The 17648-nt window shown below is 43.1% G+C and overlaps 1 protein-coding gene across 1 annotated transcript in view; it reads right to left on the reverse strand.

Annotated features, from left to right (window-relative positions):
• Positions 1-17648, reverse strand: part of LATS2 (large tumor suppressor kinase 2) — a 73797-nt gene that overhangs the window by 50117 nt on the left and 6032 nt on the right. Inside the window, exon 2 of the mRNA XM_041766118.1 lies at positions 10625-11167. Coding sequence (XP_041622052.1) covers positions 10625-10966 — 342 coding nt within the window. The 5' untranslated portion in view covers positions 10967-11167. The remainder of the gene's footprint in view (positions 1-10624; positions 11168-17648) is intronic.

Consider the following 17648-nt stretch of genomic DNA (forward strand, 5'->3'; position numbering starts at 1 on the left):
CATGATCCCAAGGTCCTGGGAACTAGCCCCACATTAGGCTCCCTGCTTAGTGGGGGGGGTCTGCTTTTCCCTTTGCCCCTCCACCCAACTTGTGCTTCTTCTCACGCAAAAATAAATAAAATCTTTAAAAAAAAACGGAGGAAAAAGGTAGGTACTGGGGAAGTACACAGAGTATAGTCAAAGACAAGTCAACAACAGAGGTCTCAATCTTTCTTTAGAAACCACTCCCAGTACTTCTTGAGGGAGAAAGTAGAGACAGAGCACCTATCTTTATGTTGTAGGAGAAAGAATTCCAAAATTACCAGTGAAATCCTAAAGGAAGGGTAGGCTGAGCCTCTGGTGACATGAGTCCCCTTTCTACTGTGGAGATCTCAGAAACCTTCGCCTTCAAAAGGTAGATATGGCAGATTGGAAACAAGCACATCAAGACTTATGAACAGATCCCCAGCCACAGGTGAGACCTCTGGTGCAAATACTTCCAGTTGAAAACACCAGAGAAACAGTGGGAATGCCAAAGAGTAGAATGAGGCCATTTGGTATGTGGGCAGAAAGGGGAGGTGGCGGAGACACACGCTCTTTCCAGAGCCTCGTCTAAGTCCTCAAGGTTGACAGCTGGCACAGAGGCTGATTTACTCAGGTATGCCCCGCCACACTCTTGAGCCTCCTAGATGCCAAATGCCACTAGCTTTACGATGGCTCTCTGCTCAGTAAATCTTTCATAAATCCAATGAAGTTGCTTTAAATTTACACTGAATGTTTTGTTGGGTGGGAAATTTCATTACATCAGTCATTTGTTTTCAAACAACCTTTATTTCTGCCCATGATAATTCTTCTAATGTCATAATTAGCCAAATATATATGAAAACCACAAGGGTACACAAGTTGCACAGGTTAGAGCAGATCTGCTCTGTGTGATTACTGGGGGAGAGACGACCTGCAGGACCAAGGCTGGCGAGAGGATGACAATCTCACAGGAAACACTCTGAAACCCAGCTCTCGGCACTTCACCAGCTTTCCAGCTGATGACACTATGGTTCAGCCACCTTCCTGAGTGCCCATCATATGCCAGGCACTTTCCATTCCTTCTGGTCGATTAAAACAACCCACAGTGTAGGAGTAACTGTTACCCCCAGGGTATAGATGAAGAATTGTGAGGCTCAGAAAGGTAAGCTGTTAACATGTGTGACATGTTGTTATGCTCTGGTTTCCTAACCAAATATACCATTTGACTTAACTGAGATCCTTTCTTCCTTACTAATAGCAGCCCAGTTCTATCCCAGGCAGCCATATGCACAACTCAAGTACACATTTCCAAGGCTGCTTTAACCTCTTGTGACTAGGTTCTGGCCAGTGAGGTGTGGAGGAAAGCCCTTTAAGAAAGAGCCAGGGGATGCCTGGGTGGCTCAGCAGTTGAGCATCTGTCTTCGGCTCAGGGCGTGATCCCAGAGTCCCAGGACCGAGTCCCACATTGGGGACCTTGCATGGAGCCTGCTTCTCCCTCTGCCTATGTCTCTCCCTCTCTCTCTCTGTGTCTCTCATGAATAAATAATCTGAAAGAAAGAGAAGGAAGGAAGGAAGGAAGGAAGGAAGGAAGGAAGGAAGGAAAGAAGGAAGGAAGGAAAGAAGGAAGGAAGGAAGGAAGGAAGGAAGGAAGGAAGGAAAGAAGAAAAGAAGGAAAAAGAAAAGAAAGAAAAAAAGCAAGCCAGAGCTAGAGCAGCATTTTGCTGCCATATTTCTGCTTCTTGTACAAACTGTTGACTCTCAGAGAGGTACCACCTGGTACACTTGGAATTGTTAGCTTCTTATTAAGGAGGACAGAACCGAAAGAGAGGAGGAGCCTGGGGCCTTGGTGACAGCGCATACCACCAGGCTGGCCATATCCTGCCAACCTTCCTTTGTTATGCCACCTATGTATATTAAACCCTGTAGCTGGGGATCTATTTCCAGTAGCTTGATTCAACTCCCAAATCATGCTCAGAGCAAGCTTGGTCAGAACTGAAATATAGTCTGTCTGATTCTAACAGCTGGAGATATCTGTTGAGCATTCACTATTTACCCAGGACTCTGCTAGATGGATGGGGGAAGGGTGAGGGCATGAGAGAATGGTACAAAGGGAAAAGACATTTCCTATGGCTTCCCAGAACTCTAGGAAAATACCAAGTATGCTTATAAAAATTCTGAAAATAATTATATAAAATATAATACAGCACTATGCTATAGAATATATTCAAATACTCATTAATCACCTACTAGGATGGCATGAGCCATCAAATGGCTACAACCATATATATGTATAATAGCAAATAATTCAGGTAGAAAACTGCTCAGTGTGCCATAATAGGTATTAGATAAACAATACTGGTGATCTCCACTATTTTCCACATTGTTGCACGTAGAGAAAATACTGATGGTTGTACTGCGTGTTTGCATTTGCTCAAAGAGGCCAGGACCTGGCTTCCTGAAGGCAGCAGAACCACACCCCAGCAAACTCAGAGCCTGTCATCCCCAAACACCAGCCAAGTGCTCTGCCTGGCACACAAAACATTCTTGGGAGCAAAGAAAGCTGAAGTGTCCAGATAGTGCTGCTCCTGGGGCTGTTCTGGCCTGTCCTCCCAAGACGCCAGGCCTTGCCTACCTGTTTGCCAGGATCCCTGAGTGGCTCAGCGGTTTGGCATCTGCCTTCGGCCTAGGGCGTGATCCCAGAGTCCTGGGATCGAGTCCCACGTCAGGCTCTATGCATGGAGACTGCTTCTCTGCTTCTCATTCTGCCTGTGTCTCTGCCTCTTTCTCTCTCTCTTGTGAATAAATAAATAAAATCTTTAAAAAAAGAGGAAAATGGGTCTAATCTCAAGACACTCAGAGCCCCCCCTCAAAATATGAGTTTTCTGCTACTTAAAATCGAAGAACTGTCACCACTTTTTTATGACCACATACTTACTGCCACAATTAAGAATACAGAACAAACTATTAAACTGACAAACAGATGTGTTGTTTTGTAGTAGCAGTATTCATTGCTGGCAGGGTTGGAAATATAAAGGCAATTTATAAGACTTTTTCGAGAGAACCTTGGCAAAATAAAAACTGCTCTTCTCATTTGTCCTAGTAATTCCATTTCTAAAATTTAGTCTAAGTAAATCAGTGATATCTACAAAGATTTACGTAGAAGAATGTCCATCACAGTTGTTAAATTAATTAAATAAAGAAGCCATCAGACTGAAGTGATTCTAAGACCTTCTGCCTAAGCTGACATACCAAACCTAAGCCTGATAAGGACAACCAATCCTAAACCTAGGCTTTCCCAAATATTGTAACTTCATTGCTGTAAACAATCAAATAATTTTCTTACTTTGCTTCTGCCTCTTCTCTCTGAAGGTTGTCCCCTGAACACCTATTAGTGGAGCGCTCCTAACTTCTGGTTTGCCACCACTGATTGGAATCATTTTTGCTCAGATGAACTTAAAAAAATTTTAATATGCTTCAGTTTACCTTTTAACACCAGTTATTTATAATAAATTACAGAACTACTGTTTGAACAATGGAATATAATATAGGCACAAAACATGAAAATCTGTATAACAAAATGTTTCTCCCTTTACTTATACATCCGATGCTTATTAGAGTTTGCAGTTTTAGGTACTTGAGAATGAGGACCAGAACAAAGCCACTGCCTAATGGGGCTTAAATCTAAAGAGAGAAATGTATATTACACGAAATACACAACTAAACAGTAACAAAGTCTGATAAATGCTATGAAAAGAAACTTCTGTAATGAGAGAGAATAAAACAGAGGGATCTGGTTCAAACTAGGGCATCAGAAAATGCTTTTCTGAATCCAGGACAGCAAGACAAGCCTTCTAAAGGGAGCAGGCTTTATTCAGGCAAGAAGGGGCCAGTGTTGAGAAGTCCGGGGAAAGGCTGTAAAGCTGGCAGGGCCGGAGCACCAAGTGCTGGAGAAGGGGAGCCGCCGGAGGCTGTGGGGCGGGCCCTGCCTACGGGTCAGGAGCTTCATCCCAAATGCAGTGGCAAGGTTTCCAGAAGGAAATGACAGGATCTTTTCCATTTTAGAATGATCATCCAGAGAGCTCTGTGCAGGGAATAGCTGAGCAGAGGGGCCAGAGGAAGCAGTGCTGTCAGCGAGCAAAGATGGAGGGTTGGCAGGTGGGGGGAGCAGGCCCCATAAGTGCATAGACGGGAGCAAGATACACTCTGGGAGAGAACTGACTGACCTTGACATTAGGTAAGGAGAGTGAGAAGGGCTATACTACATACATGTATTTCTTGTAAAGGAAGAAGTGGGATCATACTGCATATTCTGTTTTTTTCCACTCGTCACATCCCTCCTCACTTTTCTTCATTTCCTTTCATTACAAAAAAATTTGGCTGCTTTTATACCAAAAGTTCAAAGTGGTCCTATCTGAGCCGATAGAATTATAGGCAATTTTTATTTTCTTTTTATACTTTTCTAGATTTTCCAAACTTACACAATGAACACATACTCTTCTAATAACCAGGGGGAACACTGTGGGGGGAGTCGGTATGATGTGCTTGTGTCTTGTATCTTGTCAAATATCCTACTTTAACAAAGTATACAGTTTATCTTTTGGCAAGGCCAGATTTAATTTGAAAGGCTAAAAAAAACGGGGGGGGGGGGAAGGGGGGAGGCAAGGAACTGCTACACCCAAAAGCCATTGTAATACAATTTCCTGTTACATTACTGGCATTCCTAAACTTAAGTGTTTCTTTTTTCCTTCTCCTCTTACAAATATTTCAGGGCAGTACCCAATGCTCCGTAATACTGAAAAGTCGTTCCCTTTCCAGAGGAAGGGAGGAGGAAATGTACATGTTATCTAAACTTTTTCTTTTTTAGATTTTTTTAATTTATTCCTGAAACACAGAGAGAGGCAGAGACACAGGCAGAGGGAGAAGCAGGCCCCCTGCAGGGAGCCTGATGTGGGACTTGATCTCAGGACCCCAGGATCATGACCTGAGCCAAAGGCAGATGCTTAACCCCTGAGCCACCCAGGTGTCCCTCTACCTTTTTTCATTAGCAAAATACCTGCATTACACAGAACCAATCCCGAGGCAGGATTAGTTCTCCCCGCCCCCCCCGCCCCCCCACCGAGGTGTTTGCCTCAACGACTGACAAATCAGCAATGGCTTCTGCACTGACCAGCACAGGGAACTGTCTGGGCAGTGTTCCAGGCACATGCACAGTGCGTGTGCAAACCCACAGTGCACATCGAGGGTGAGCCACACCCATGGCCCTGTACACACCCGGGATGCACCAGACGCAGCACCCAGAGGCCTGCACACGACATGCGAGTGAGACCACAGCATGAACACCTGTCCTCACAGGGCTAGGCATCAAGCATCAAGCATCCAGGGCCTTATGGAAATACAAGACTTATGGAACTACAAGACTATGGAAGTCTGAACAAGAACAGTTCAAATCCAGGTGGAAGAATTACAACCCTGCAGTAAGAAAGAACCTGGGTTGGACCCTCACAGGTGCCCAAATCCAGGCTAGGGAAGGCGGATGCCAACATTACCAGCCAACAGAATGATATGTTGAAGAAGTCCCCAGAACAAGTGAAGTGGAGATGTGAGCAGGAGGAGGCAGCACCACACACCCAGGGCAGGTGCACAGGGGAGGAGTCGGGCCAGGTGGGGCCTGATGGCCAGGGGACCTGGGGGACTGGAAGCACTGAGCATGTGCCACTGGCCCATGGAAGTAAGAGGAGAGGGGATGGATGTCCTCACTGGGCATGAGGGGAGCAGAGGACCAAGTTGGGAAGAAAAAACCCCTACCAGGACAAGGTATATACATCAGCAAACACACTGCAAGCCAAAGACAGAGGTCTGCGTGGCCACATTAAAGGAGCACTGAAGTCTTTCCTGTCAAGTGTAACAACTATGTCTAACCAACCTTCACTGAAGATACAAGGTCAGTAAGAGCTGGGGGAGGGGTGGCAGAGGGGGTTACAGTCACCTGCCTGACCGCCCAAGCCATCATTTCCTCTGCAATACTGGGCTAATGACTGGAATCCATCTCAAATGCCTGCTGTGCAGTTTCAATGAGGCTACCAGTGCAAGTGCTTGTTGGAATGGTCCTTGGCACAGGAAGCTGCTGCCAACACCAGTATCTGTCCTTCCTCTGAGAGATGCACAGGCCCCAGCAGGCCTCACCCCTCTGCAGTGATATTTCCTTTGGCAAAAGGACATGGGTTGATGAATAACTAGTAGAATGGGTTGAGAAACTTGATTTTTCGGGGACGCCTGGGTGGCTCAGCAGTTGAGCATATGCCTTTGGCTCAGGGCATGGTCCCGGATTCCCAGGATCGAGTCCCGCATCGGGCTCCTTGCATGGAGCCTGCTTCTCTTCCCTCTGCCTGTGTCTCAGCCTCTCTTTCTGTGTCTCTCATGACTAAATAAATAAAATCCTTAAAAAAAAAAAAAAAAGAAACTTGATTTTTTTGCACTTTTCAGCCTGAGAATACAAAAAAATATTTTTTTTAAATCACTCCCTTTTCCTATTAACCACACTACCTCAGATTTATTTGTTGCTGTGGCCATTATTCTCAGGAAGCCTGCCTCTGAATATACATCCTGACCAGCAGCTTTTTTCTTAGGCCAAATTTGGTGTAATACATCAATCTGTTTGTTTACATTTCTTCCTATCCTCGTTCCATTAAAGATTTAAGTCATTCAGACATTCACAATAAAGTGAGGAAAAACTGGATTAAATCAGGATTAGGAAAATTATGCTAACATAGAAATTCAGGACTGGAAGAATATGGTTGTGACAAGCCAGAGCCCTAAAGTCTTCAAAGCTGCCACAGACTTGGCACCACTCACAGCCGATCAATGTGGGAGGCTCACGAAGGTCAGGATATGGGTTGTCCACAGAGAAAGAGCACAGGCTAATTGCTCAAGAGAAGCAAAAAACGTTTCCTGGTACTCACATCTGAAAGGAAGTTTGCACCTACGTCTTCCTCTAGGTGATAAAATGCTTAGCTATTTCTGAGGAGTGCAGGAGCTACTACTGAATAGGATCCTTGCTATCATAAGGCCCCCATGCCATCCATCCATCCATCCATCCATCCATCCATCCCATGCACCCTGAGAAGGCCCGAGTATAGTGAACCTGCCCCAACAACATCCTTACACCTGTTAACCCACTGCAATTCAGTGAGAAGACACAAGTCAGATGCTTCTGAGAAGCAGACATGTTATATGTATTAACGACACTGCAAAATCAAATTAGTGGTTTTTAAAACTTTGTCAGGAAGAGGGAAAACCCAGTAATATGAACACTTGAAACCATTAAAAGAAAAGGTGAAACGAAATTTTATAAGATAAAATAAAAGCTAAATTTAAATTACCTATGCCAATAAGAAGAGTATCCGTGATACAAAATATGACACTAATAACCAAAACACTTATTTTCCCAATTCCTTTAATCTATATATAAAGAACAGCCCCTTCCATAAGGACTATTAACCTACTGGCTTTTTTTTTTTCTATAGTATTTTTTATAAGTCTTTAGAAATCTATGTGCAAAATATTTTAGGCACTCTATCATTTGACATATACACTATATCATTACACAGAAAATACTTAGTCTTGTACTTTTCCTAGAAATTTACATTAAAAACGTATCCTGTGGTGGGAGGGGGAGCTGTGTGGCACAGTCAGTTGAGCATCCAACTCTTGGTTTAGGCTCAGGTCATGACCTCAGGGCTCTGAGACTGAGCCCTGTGTTGGCTTCATGCTCAGTGGGAGTCTGCAGGAGATTGCCTCAACCTCTGCCCTTCCCCTCCACACCCATGCAGGCACTCTCTCACAATAAATAAATAAATCTTTAAAATACACACACACACACACACACACACCCCAGGCAGGGGTGCCTGACTCAGCCAAAAGGGCGTGTGACTCTTGATCTCAAGGTCATGAGTTCAAGCCCCACATTGGGTATAGAGAATACTTTAAAAAAAAAAAAAAAGTTAAAAAAAATATATACCCACACATACTGGTTACATGGGTGTGATTCATTCACTGGGTGAAAATCACCAAGCTGTACACTTGAGAATCATGTATTTTTCTTATGTAAATTTTATTTTATTTTTATTTATTTTTTTAAAAAAGATTTTTTAAAATTTATTCATGAGAGACACAGACAGAGAGAGGCAGAGACACAGGCAGAGGGAGAAGCAGGCTCCATGCAGGGAGCCCGACGTGGGACTCGATCCTGGGACCCCAGATCACTCCCTGAGCCGCAGGAAGACGTGGGACTTGATCCCGGGTCTCCAGGTTCACAACCTGGGCTGAAGGCGGCGCTAAACCACTGAGCCACCAGGCCTGCCCCGTAAATTTTATTTTAATAAAAAGTTTAAAAGAAAACATATATTCAAGTAAATACTTTCATTAAATCTCAGGTCAAATGACATGGGAAAAAATGTATGCACATACATATGTGATGGATAAAATAGTGCATATAGAAGTGTATTTCACCAGTAAGATCTTGAGAAAACGTGTTCACTGCCATTCTGATTAGTATTACGGTTAAAAATAACAAAGTACAAGAGAAAAAATTAAACCTAAATTAAAAGGCAATACAGTAGAAGACAAAGGAAAATGAAAAGCTGTAATACTAGCTACTCTCTATACCTATCATATTGGATCTGATAATCTGCTTTAGTGAAGACACACACAGCTCTAGAGATTCTGTTGTGGTTTGCACTCACATTATTTGGATTCTCATAATGAGGTTCTGACCAGGATTCTCTGAAAGCAAATGTACCCTGTATACAGACCAAAACCAGTCCAAATCAGAGGGTAAGGGCGAGGGCAGAGCTGTTTTACTTTATCAAGTAACACTATATACACCAAAGTGATTGAATTATTTCAGGGGCATTAAATATGACAAATGGAGACCTTTCTGCTAGCAATTAGCATAAATTAAATGTTCGTGGGAAGATCATTGGTGTCATGATCCTTAATTTTACTCTATTTGTATTTTACCGTCTTGGATACAGCAATGGCTTCATTATTTCTTGCACTGTAATTATCACTAATGGATTTTGCCACAATGAGTTCCCACCTGTATTTTGGATTATTTGCTTCACTCATTTCTTTTTATCACAGCTGAAACACAACTGCAAAGAATGCCCTGCTCTGATTACCTCTTTTGTTTGCAAGTGATTTATAGAAGATTTTAGGCTTTGCTGTTGGTTTTTAAGTATCTGCAATCTTACTCTAGTATTTCCCCAGGACTGCTCCTTCTTACTTTCAAAACCATCAAGTTCTGTTTGTCAGGGGATAGCACTTGGCAGCGTATTTAACTTCATATTTTCACAATGAGAGAGGTCATGCCTTTGCTGTCAGCTTCCACTGCTAAAACACTCTGCACCACATTATTCATGATCCTGTGCTTTATAAAAGCAACTCAACATAACAATGCTTCTTCACACAAGTTAATCCTAGTATATCCTAAAGTGTCAAGGAAATGCCCTACAAAATAGCACGATTAGTTTCACAGACATATCATCTGAGAAATATAAATTCTCTAGTTAAATTCTGTGGTAATCAACTACAACAAGAAGGTTGATATGGCTTTTGGAAATAAAAGAGGGCATTGTTAGGCTTTTCCTGTGACTGTGAGGCCAGGAGTAGGTAATTAGGTTATTTCTAAGAAAGTACAAGTGCTCAAGCCATCTTGATGTTGCTTTGAGTATGAAATCTTACTAGTTTTCCAAGGCAGCAAAAAATACCTAGCTGATTTCCATTTTCATGAAACTGTGACTTTTAAGATAACAGATGTATAACAAAGCATTAGCTTTCAGAAGTCCTTTTATAAGGCAATTACATTTTTACCAGTTACATTTTACTAAATACATTTTTACCGGGTTGAACACTAATTCCCTTTTACATGGTCCTGCCTCTCAACCTGTGTTTTACGTGGCTATGCGAATCGCCACAGGATCATAAATATAGAGCTACAAGTTGTTTATTTATATATTATTGGTGCCACCTCCATTAATGTGTCCCTTATTCTTAAGCAACTGAGAAGTCAGACTATGTTGTCACCATTTTGATGACTTCTCAAGCTTGATCATTTCCTTAACAGAGTTGTGTTTCCTATAACAGTATACATACCATTTTCTAAAATAGGAGAAAACAGAGTCTAAGAAGAGCGAATTCATGTTAATCAATGTTAGCTAAATCAAAAAAATGCACAAACCAAAAACAAGGAAGCCAGTACCTTCCCCATGACAGCTCAGAGTAAGCCCAAATCAATCTCAAAGACAGGGCTAAGTGTGAAAGCCCTTCTCAACTTCACAAGGACAGGACAGAAAATACACAGGTACAATTTCACTAGAGTTCAGAAATGTCCAGGTCTGGCCTGAAAAGGAAAAGCAACCAAGAAGTCAGTTCTGGAGAGAAGGTGGAAAACCATGCAATGGCACACTGGAAGGGTCTCAGGTTTTGGCCTATACACACTTCTCTTTGTAAGCAATTCAGAGCCTTCAAGTGGCAACCACGGGCTCTTTGGCTGTCTCAACTGTGCTGGACGGACTACTTACTGTAACTGCCACCGCAGGAGCCTCAGGGAAGCTACACCCACCTGGTCACATCCCGCATTCACCAGTTCCTGCAGCATCTGTCGGTTTACTTCTGCAGCTGCGGAAGTGCCAGATTCATTAGCAAAAGGCAACAGGGAGTATCTGATTTCTCTCAAAGCTTTCTGGTAAGGTCCAAACTTTGGAGTAGCTCTCATTTGCTGTTGCTGTCTGGCAGCATCCTTGCCCCCCAGGACCTTGGTGGCCAGGGAAGCATCACTGTTTGGTCCCACGGGCAGCCCCTGAGCAGAAGACTTGGATGGCTGCTTTAAGCCCTCTCGAATCTCCTGTAGTCGCTGACGGCTATTTCCAGAATAAGTCGTAGCAGGAAAAGTCTTTGGCCTCATTGTTAGTCCAGTTTCCTTTTACCATAAATACAATCTTCTTAAAGTGTTTTATTATTTAAAAAAAACTGTCAACAGTATCAGTTAGTTGTAAACATACTTTCAAAACAATTTCCTTTTGAAAATTTTCTTTCCTTCAATTTTTGTAGTTCCTATAGAGAACCCAAAATTTTCCAGAGTCTTCATTTTGAAGATCATCACTATCTGAAAAAGAAAATGGAAAGAACATATTCATTTGTGATTTGCACAAACTGTTAACAATACTTCTCAGAAATGGACAATGATCTTGAAAATATTCCACTAGGAAGGATTAAGAAAGAACACAACACCTCTCAGAAATGATAAAAATACTGTTCAACACTGGTTGGCACACGTGACATCTAGGGCTGTCCCAAGATGTTTCCTGTAATATGTAATCTGCAATAAAGTAAATCTCCACAAGCTCATACTGACTTAGAAATATGTAACTCAGGCAAAAACAGTAAGTAGTATTAACAATTGATAGCTCACTTATAATACTTCATTATAATAGAATTTCATTTTGAAATTCAAGCCTGAGTATTTAGGGTTAAAGTTTCTACATGAAGTCTTGGATTTCTGGCTCGCCCCTAATTACCACTCAGCTCAGGGCCCACACCTTTGTCTCTTCGTGGTTTTACTGACCTTTCCCCCCACCTGAACCTGTGGTCCTTCCAAAAATTTGGAAATTTTTCCTTATTAAGCCCTCCCAAACTTCCTGGAAGATACTACAAAACTTGTCACATTAAAGGTGTCCTATCTTGCAACTTAAAGCAGTTCTAACACAATGTGTTACTGAGACTCTGGAGGTAACTACTCTCTTGTTTTTTTTATAAAGTGGTCAAGTTCTTATCAGCATTGTGACCTAAATACCTTTCTGGTAGAAACTGATACTTACATGGAAGGGGACTGGTAAAAGCATGTGGGTGATTTCTTTCAGTACTGATGAGTGGCTATACCGATAAAAGTTATTTATATAGATCACCTACTACTTCAGCATGGAAATGGCTTCTACACTAGAACTAGATATCACAAAGCCATTTTCTGATAGTGAATTAATCCTACCTGAGGCCTAATTCACTAACTACTCTGTCGTTCTTGCATTCAGAAAACAAAATGAAGCCCAACCTGATACTGCCCTTAGCGGCCAGCTCTACTGGAAGCAGGATCCAGCTCCAGGCACTAGGTGACTGGGTGACCTTGGACAAGTCGTTTAACTTCCCTCACCCTCCCTGGGTGAAACAGATGACAACACTTGGTAAGAGGGCAGTAGTGAGCACCGAGTAAGACCATGCAAGTAACTGGCTCAGTAGCACTTGGAACATATCACATCTTTGGTAAACCATGTTTCTACTACTCCTGTTATTATTACTTGTGTAATTAGCTATCATCACCGGAGCACAGATGCCCACCAGTGGCAAAAGCAAAGGCCTACACAGTCTCTGAGCTCATACTTGAAGCTGTGGTGGCCCCTTCTACCTGTCCCTCCTCTTCTGCCCTCACTCATTTCACTCCTTCTAATCCACAGAATTCAATGAGCAAACTGCAAAGGATAAGTCCTTTTGCATTTTAATGAACAAAGAAAAACTGATTCAAAAAAAAAAAAAACCAGTCTTTAAAAGGAGGGGGGCAGAGAGATCTGGATTTTCTCAGTAAGGAATTGTAGAACTATATAAGATGGAAGTTGGCTTCACAGGCTTTGCCATGTAGAAAAAAAAATATATTTTTTTTACCCAGTATCTACTATGTGCCAGGCCATAAGCGTTCTATGTGAATTTACTTATGTAGATCTATTTCATAACCATACATATATGCCTGTAAACCTGAAGAAATTACATTAAAATTACTATTTTTTTCTTAGAGGTGGGAAGATTCTTTTCTTAAAAGGTTCTAACTATCTCTTTCTCGATGAATCTGAGGGAAGATTCTATTTAGAAAGTAAGAAGCAGACTAAATACATTTTTCAACATGAAATCCATACTTCAATACACAACATCTAACATAGTAAAGTCACCAAATGACTGTTTTAAGACTATGCAGACAGTGAACAATTAGATCCAAGAACTGCTGAGATTTCCCTGGGGCCTGGACCAGAGTATTGGCAGGAGGCCAGAAGCCCAGAGCTCTGCTTAATTGGTGTAAAACAGGGCATATTGCAACCACACTCATTTTCAGTGACTTCGTGGTCTAAGCATCTGTTTTGAAATACCTAACTCTCTAAAACCATGAATTCCCATTCCAGCAAAAATAGAGATTCTCAAGGAGCTGCCAAGCACGTAGGGAGAATCCTGAGTGATTCGCTATGTCTGAGAACAGGCAGGAGTCTCTCTCAAACATCACTTTGTTTCCAATCTTTGGGGTCTTTTTTCCTTTTCTTGAAATACACAAGACATAAATCATACTCCCTTCACAATAAATAATCAGGGAGGGTTTCTTTACTGTCAAAATGTCTTCACCCTTCCTCTACCTTCCTGTATCATCTACTCACCTACGCCCCATCCACCCACCTATCCACCTTGCGAACATTCATCAAAAACCTACTAAGTCTCAGGGACTGCTAGGACAAACAAGAACAAAATCCCACCTTCAGCAAGGTAAAGGTGAGGTAGCCAAAAAAAACAGCTTCAAAGGAAAAGAAAGGAGGGGGAAAAGTCATCTAACAAATAGGAGAAGAAAGGAGAAAGCCAGAAGCTCTGAAGTAGAGATAACTGAATCTGAGTGTAGGGAACAATGGAATTCCAGCCAAAGGGACCAGCATATGCAAAGGAGCAGAGGGACAGGCCCCACCCGTCACATTTACATCTGTGTCGTAAAGGCTCTTCCTGGACAGTTATGGAAGGATGAGGCTGTGCACAGGGCTCCACCAGGAAGGACCTTCAAGGCCATTTTAATTGTCTGGACTCCTTGCAGATGGTAGCAAGTCACTGTCTGCGTAAGCCAAGGAGCGGTATGTCCAAAAGTGCTGTTTAAAGAGTTGAGTCTGGAGCCCAGCTGGAAGGTGGACTAGAAGGGACAACTGCAACACACCAGGTAGATGAAGAAAGCCTGGATGAGGTGCAGTAAGTAATCCCAGGGAGGGAGGAGAGGGGGTTTCAGGAGCTAGTTACACCTTGGCCAGACATTTGGGCTTAAAGACATGGATGGGAACTACCAGTAGGCGGGACATTTACCTAGCTAGTGACTTGTCTGCTCAGCAGTTAGGTAAGTGAGTGGAGAACTCCTATCCCTCCCAACTGGCATGAGTGGCAATCTAGGGTAAGCCTCATTTTACCCTCAAATGACATCAACAGACTGAAAAGAAAGTACAGAGCTACTTCATACTCCACTAAGAAAGGGCAAGGGCCACAAGAGATGGTCCACATGAAGAAAAAAAGCTGTGAGAATGCCCAACCCAAGATGGGGGAGGGGGCGGGGAATGTCCTCTCTGCTGGGCTACACCAGCAGAGAGAAGGGGAGCCAGGCACAGGTGAAAGAGGCCCTGGTTGGTTGATGAAAGCCCTCTGAATTCACTCTAAAAACGTAAAGTTGCTAAAATCTAGTGACGAAGTCTTTTTTTGGCAGGGGGTGGGAATGTTTTTATTTAACATAGATTTCTTAAGGTGCACAAATCATAAGATCAATGAATATTCACAAAGAACACACCCTTATAAATAGCATCTGAATCAAGGAGTGTATCATTACAACACAGAAGCCCTCGGCCCCCACAGGTCAATGCCCCAAAGGGAACCGCCTTCACTATTTCTAACGCCAAGGATTAGTTTGACCAGTTTTTGAACTTTATATCCATGGAATTACCTGTACCCATAGTCTGTACCTTACATGTCTGGCTTATTTTGGTTGACACTGTTTGGTTATTCATACAGCAGTATGCAGCAAGAGTTTTGCCATTTTTCACTGCTGAGTAATATTCTACTGTACGAACATAATTGTTTATCCATTCTGCCACCAAAGGACATCTGGGTTATTCCCAGTCTGGGGCTTTTGCAAACTGCTGGCTGCCTAATGGCTCCAGCCCCAGAGCTATGAAGAGCTGAAGAGTGAGTCGTCTGCTCTAAATACTGCTTCTACCACCACATCAAATATTTTCTGTGTAGTTACTGGCAGAGCCCTAGTGATTCATGTAGTACCTCTCTGGGATTATAAAAATGTACCCCTTCCTCAAGTAAATTGTTACTATGTTATTGTACAACATGAGCAACTCCTGCCTGGGGAGCTTCCAGAGCTCTGCAGGCAGTGGCCTGGCCCACTCCTAAATAGACTGATGCCACAGTCTATCACACACCCCCCAGGTGAAGGGGGACAGGTAAAGTCTGAATTACGAGTAGAGTTGGAACTGGACTTCTGAGGCAGGTGACAGTGGAGTGATCATGCATACTCTCCAGAATATGTGCATAACATGCACACTGTGTGGCTTTATCTCAGGAGATGATTCTCTACTGTTGTACAGGTATTCCATGAGTGGTCCAGAGTCTCCAAATAGGCTACACATGCCCTCATATAAGTGAGCATTTGTATGATGTGAGGTATGCCCTTTTACATGTAAGGCTCATAAACCCATACAAGGTGACCCTCTTACTAGGTCTCAGGGAAGCAGAAAATAATGACGAGCCTCTGACTTTAAGGAGTTCACAGTTTAAGATGGGAGACAAACAAGAAAATCAATTTAAAAAAAAATTTTTTTTTAAATTTATTTATGATAGTCATACAGAGAGAGAGAGAGAGAGAGAGGCAGAGACACAGGCAGAGGGAGAAGCAGGCTCCATGCACTGGGAGCCCGACGTGGGATTCGATCCCGGGTCTCCAGGATCGCGCCCTGGGCCAAAGGCAGGCGCCAAACCACTGCGCCACCCAGGGATTTTACTTAGATAATGTAACAGTAAAAGTTTACCCAAAGAATTATGGGGATCTGAAATAGAAGAATAGCTGGAGAACAAAGAAAAATGGGTAGATTCAATAGCTTAAGAAATAGAACCCATAGGGGTGGTGATGTTCACTAGAGGACTGGTTGGAAAGGGGAGGCCAAGTTTCTGGTTTAGAGACCAGAGCTGATGGTAGTCCCATTCTCTGAGCCAGGACAACCACTTGGACAATGAGCATCAAGAAAGACACCTTGGTGGGGATGGAAGAGGGCAGTTCTCAGGAGGTAAGGACAGACATGTCTGGGGGAGGCATTCAGAATATGGCCGTTTCGGTGCAAAGGAAAAAGCAACTGGTGGTGAGAAGCCTGGCTTCCACCCCCAGCTCTGGCACTGAGCTCCATGTGATCTGGGCAAGCACTTCACCTCTCAGAGCTTCAATTTCCTGCTAGGTAACAAGCCTTTCTCTGTCTACCTGACAGGGCTGCTCTGAAGATCACAGGTGAAACTGCATGTGAGATCACTCTCATCTGTAATGCACAACACACTGGATAATTATTAGAATTACTAATAAGTTCAGGACTCAGAGTAAGACAGAAAAGGCTTTATGCAAGTCAAGAGACACGACCAGGGTAAAGGTCAGATTGGCTAGTGGGAAAGGTTCCAAACTGAATGTAGAAATGCAGGCTTACTCCAAGTGACTCCTCTTTGAATGACTATTTGATAAGTACGCTTGAAAAGTTAAAGTATTTTCTTTTTTAAAAAAGAAAAGCATGAAGAGGGAAAAACTTAAGTCATCAGACTTGATGTCTGAAACATGTGCCTGCAGCGGGGCCTAGGATGGTCAGTTCTGAGCAGTACCTGAGCTTCCAGAAGCTGACTGCTTCCCAACCAGCCAGGATCAGGTTCCATCTGGATGACCAGAGACATGTTAAAAGCAACAAATCCTTCCTTACCTCTGGAACTTAACAAGACCATTCTCTCTGCTAGGAACAAATACTACTCTCAGCCTGGTTCACTTATGCCTGCTAGAATTCTCAGTTTAAAAACTCCCTCCAGGGTAGCCCGGGTGGCTCGGCGGTTTAGAGCCGCCTTCAGCCCAGGGCATGGTCCTGGGGACCCGGGATCGAGTCCCACATCGGGCTGCATGGAGCCTAGTTCTCCCTCTGCTCTGTGCCTCTCTCTCTATGTGTGTGTGTGTGTGTCTCTCATAAATAAATAAATAAATAATCTTTTAAAAAATAAAAATAAAAATTCCCTCCACAGAAGGACTTCCCCACCCACCCAACCTCAAAGACTGTGGTGTTCACTCACAGCCTCATCACAGTGTACGATGAATTACTGACGTGCCCACTTTCATCTTCAATCACCTTAACTGTAAGCTCCGTGGGGGCAGGAGGACCTGCACCCACTGCCTGGCATGTACATGCACACAGGCCCAAGAAGCACCTGTTGATTGAATACATGCAGCCACCTGTCACTCGGGGGCCATCCCCTCCATTCTAAGCTGGTGACAACACCTGCTGGAGATCTAAAGGCAGTGCAGGAGTACTCTTGGCACTAGGCTGAGCACAGGAAAGACCCTCAGTAAACAGCAGCGCTCTTTCTCTGAAGTGTAAGATGTAGGCCCAGATAAAATGTTCTCACATGAAGTTCACACATGACTATTATATAAAGTTTTATAACTACGGTATATTATTCAGCCAGCAAAAGGAATGAAACTGTACATAGGCTACAACATGGATAGACCTTGGAAATGTTATACTAAGTGAAATAAGCCAGACACAAAAGGACAAATACTACATGATTCT

The sequence above is a fragment of the Vulpes lagopus genome, chromosome 8 (assembly GCF_018345385.1).
Source record: "Vulpes lagopus strain Blue_001 chromosome 8, ASM1834538v1, whole genome shotgun sequence".
Classification (NCBI taxonomy): Eukaryota; Metazoa; Chordata; class Mammalia; order Carnivora; family Canidae; genus Vulpes; species Vulpes lagopus.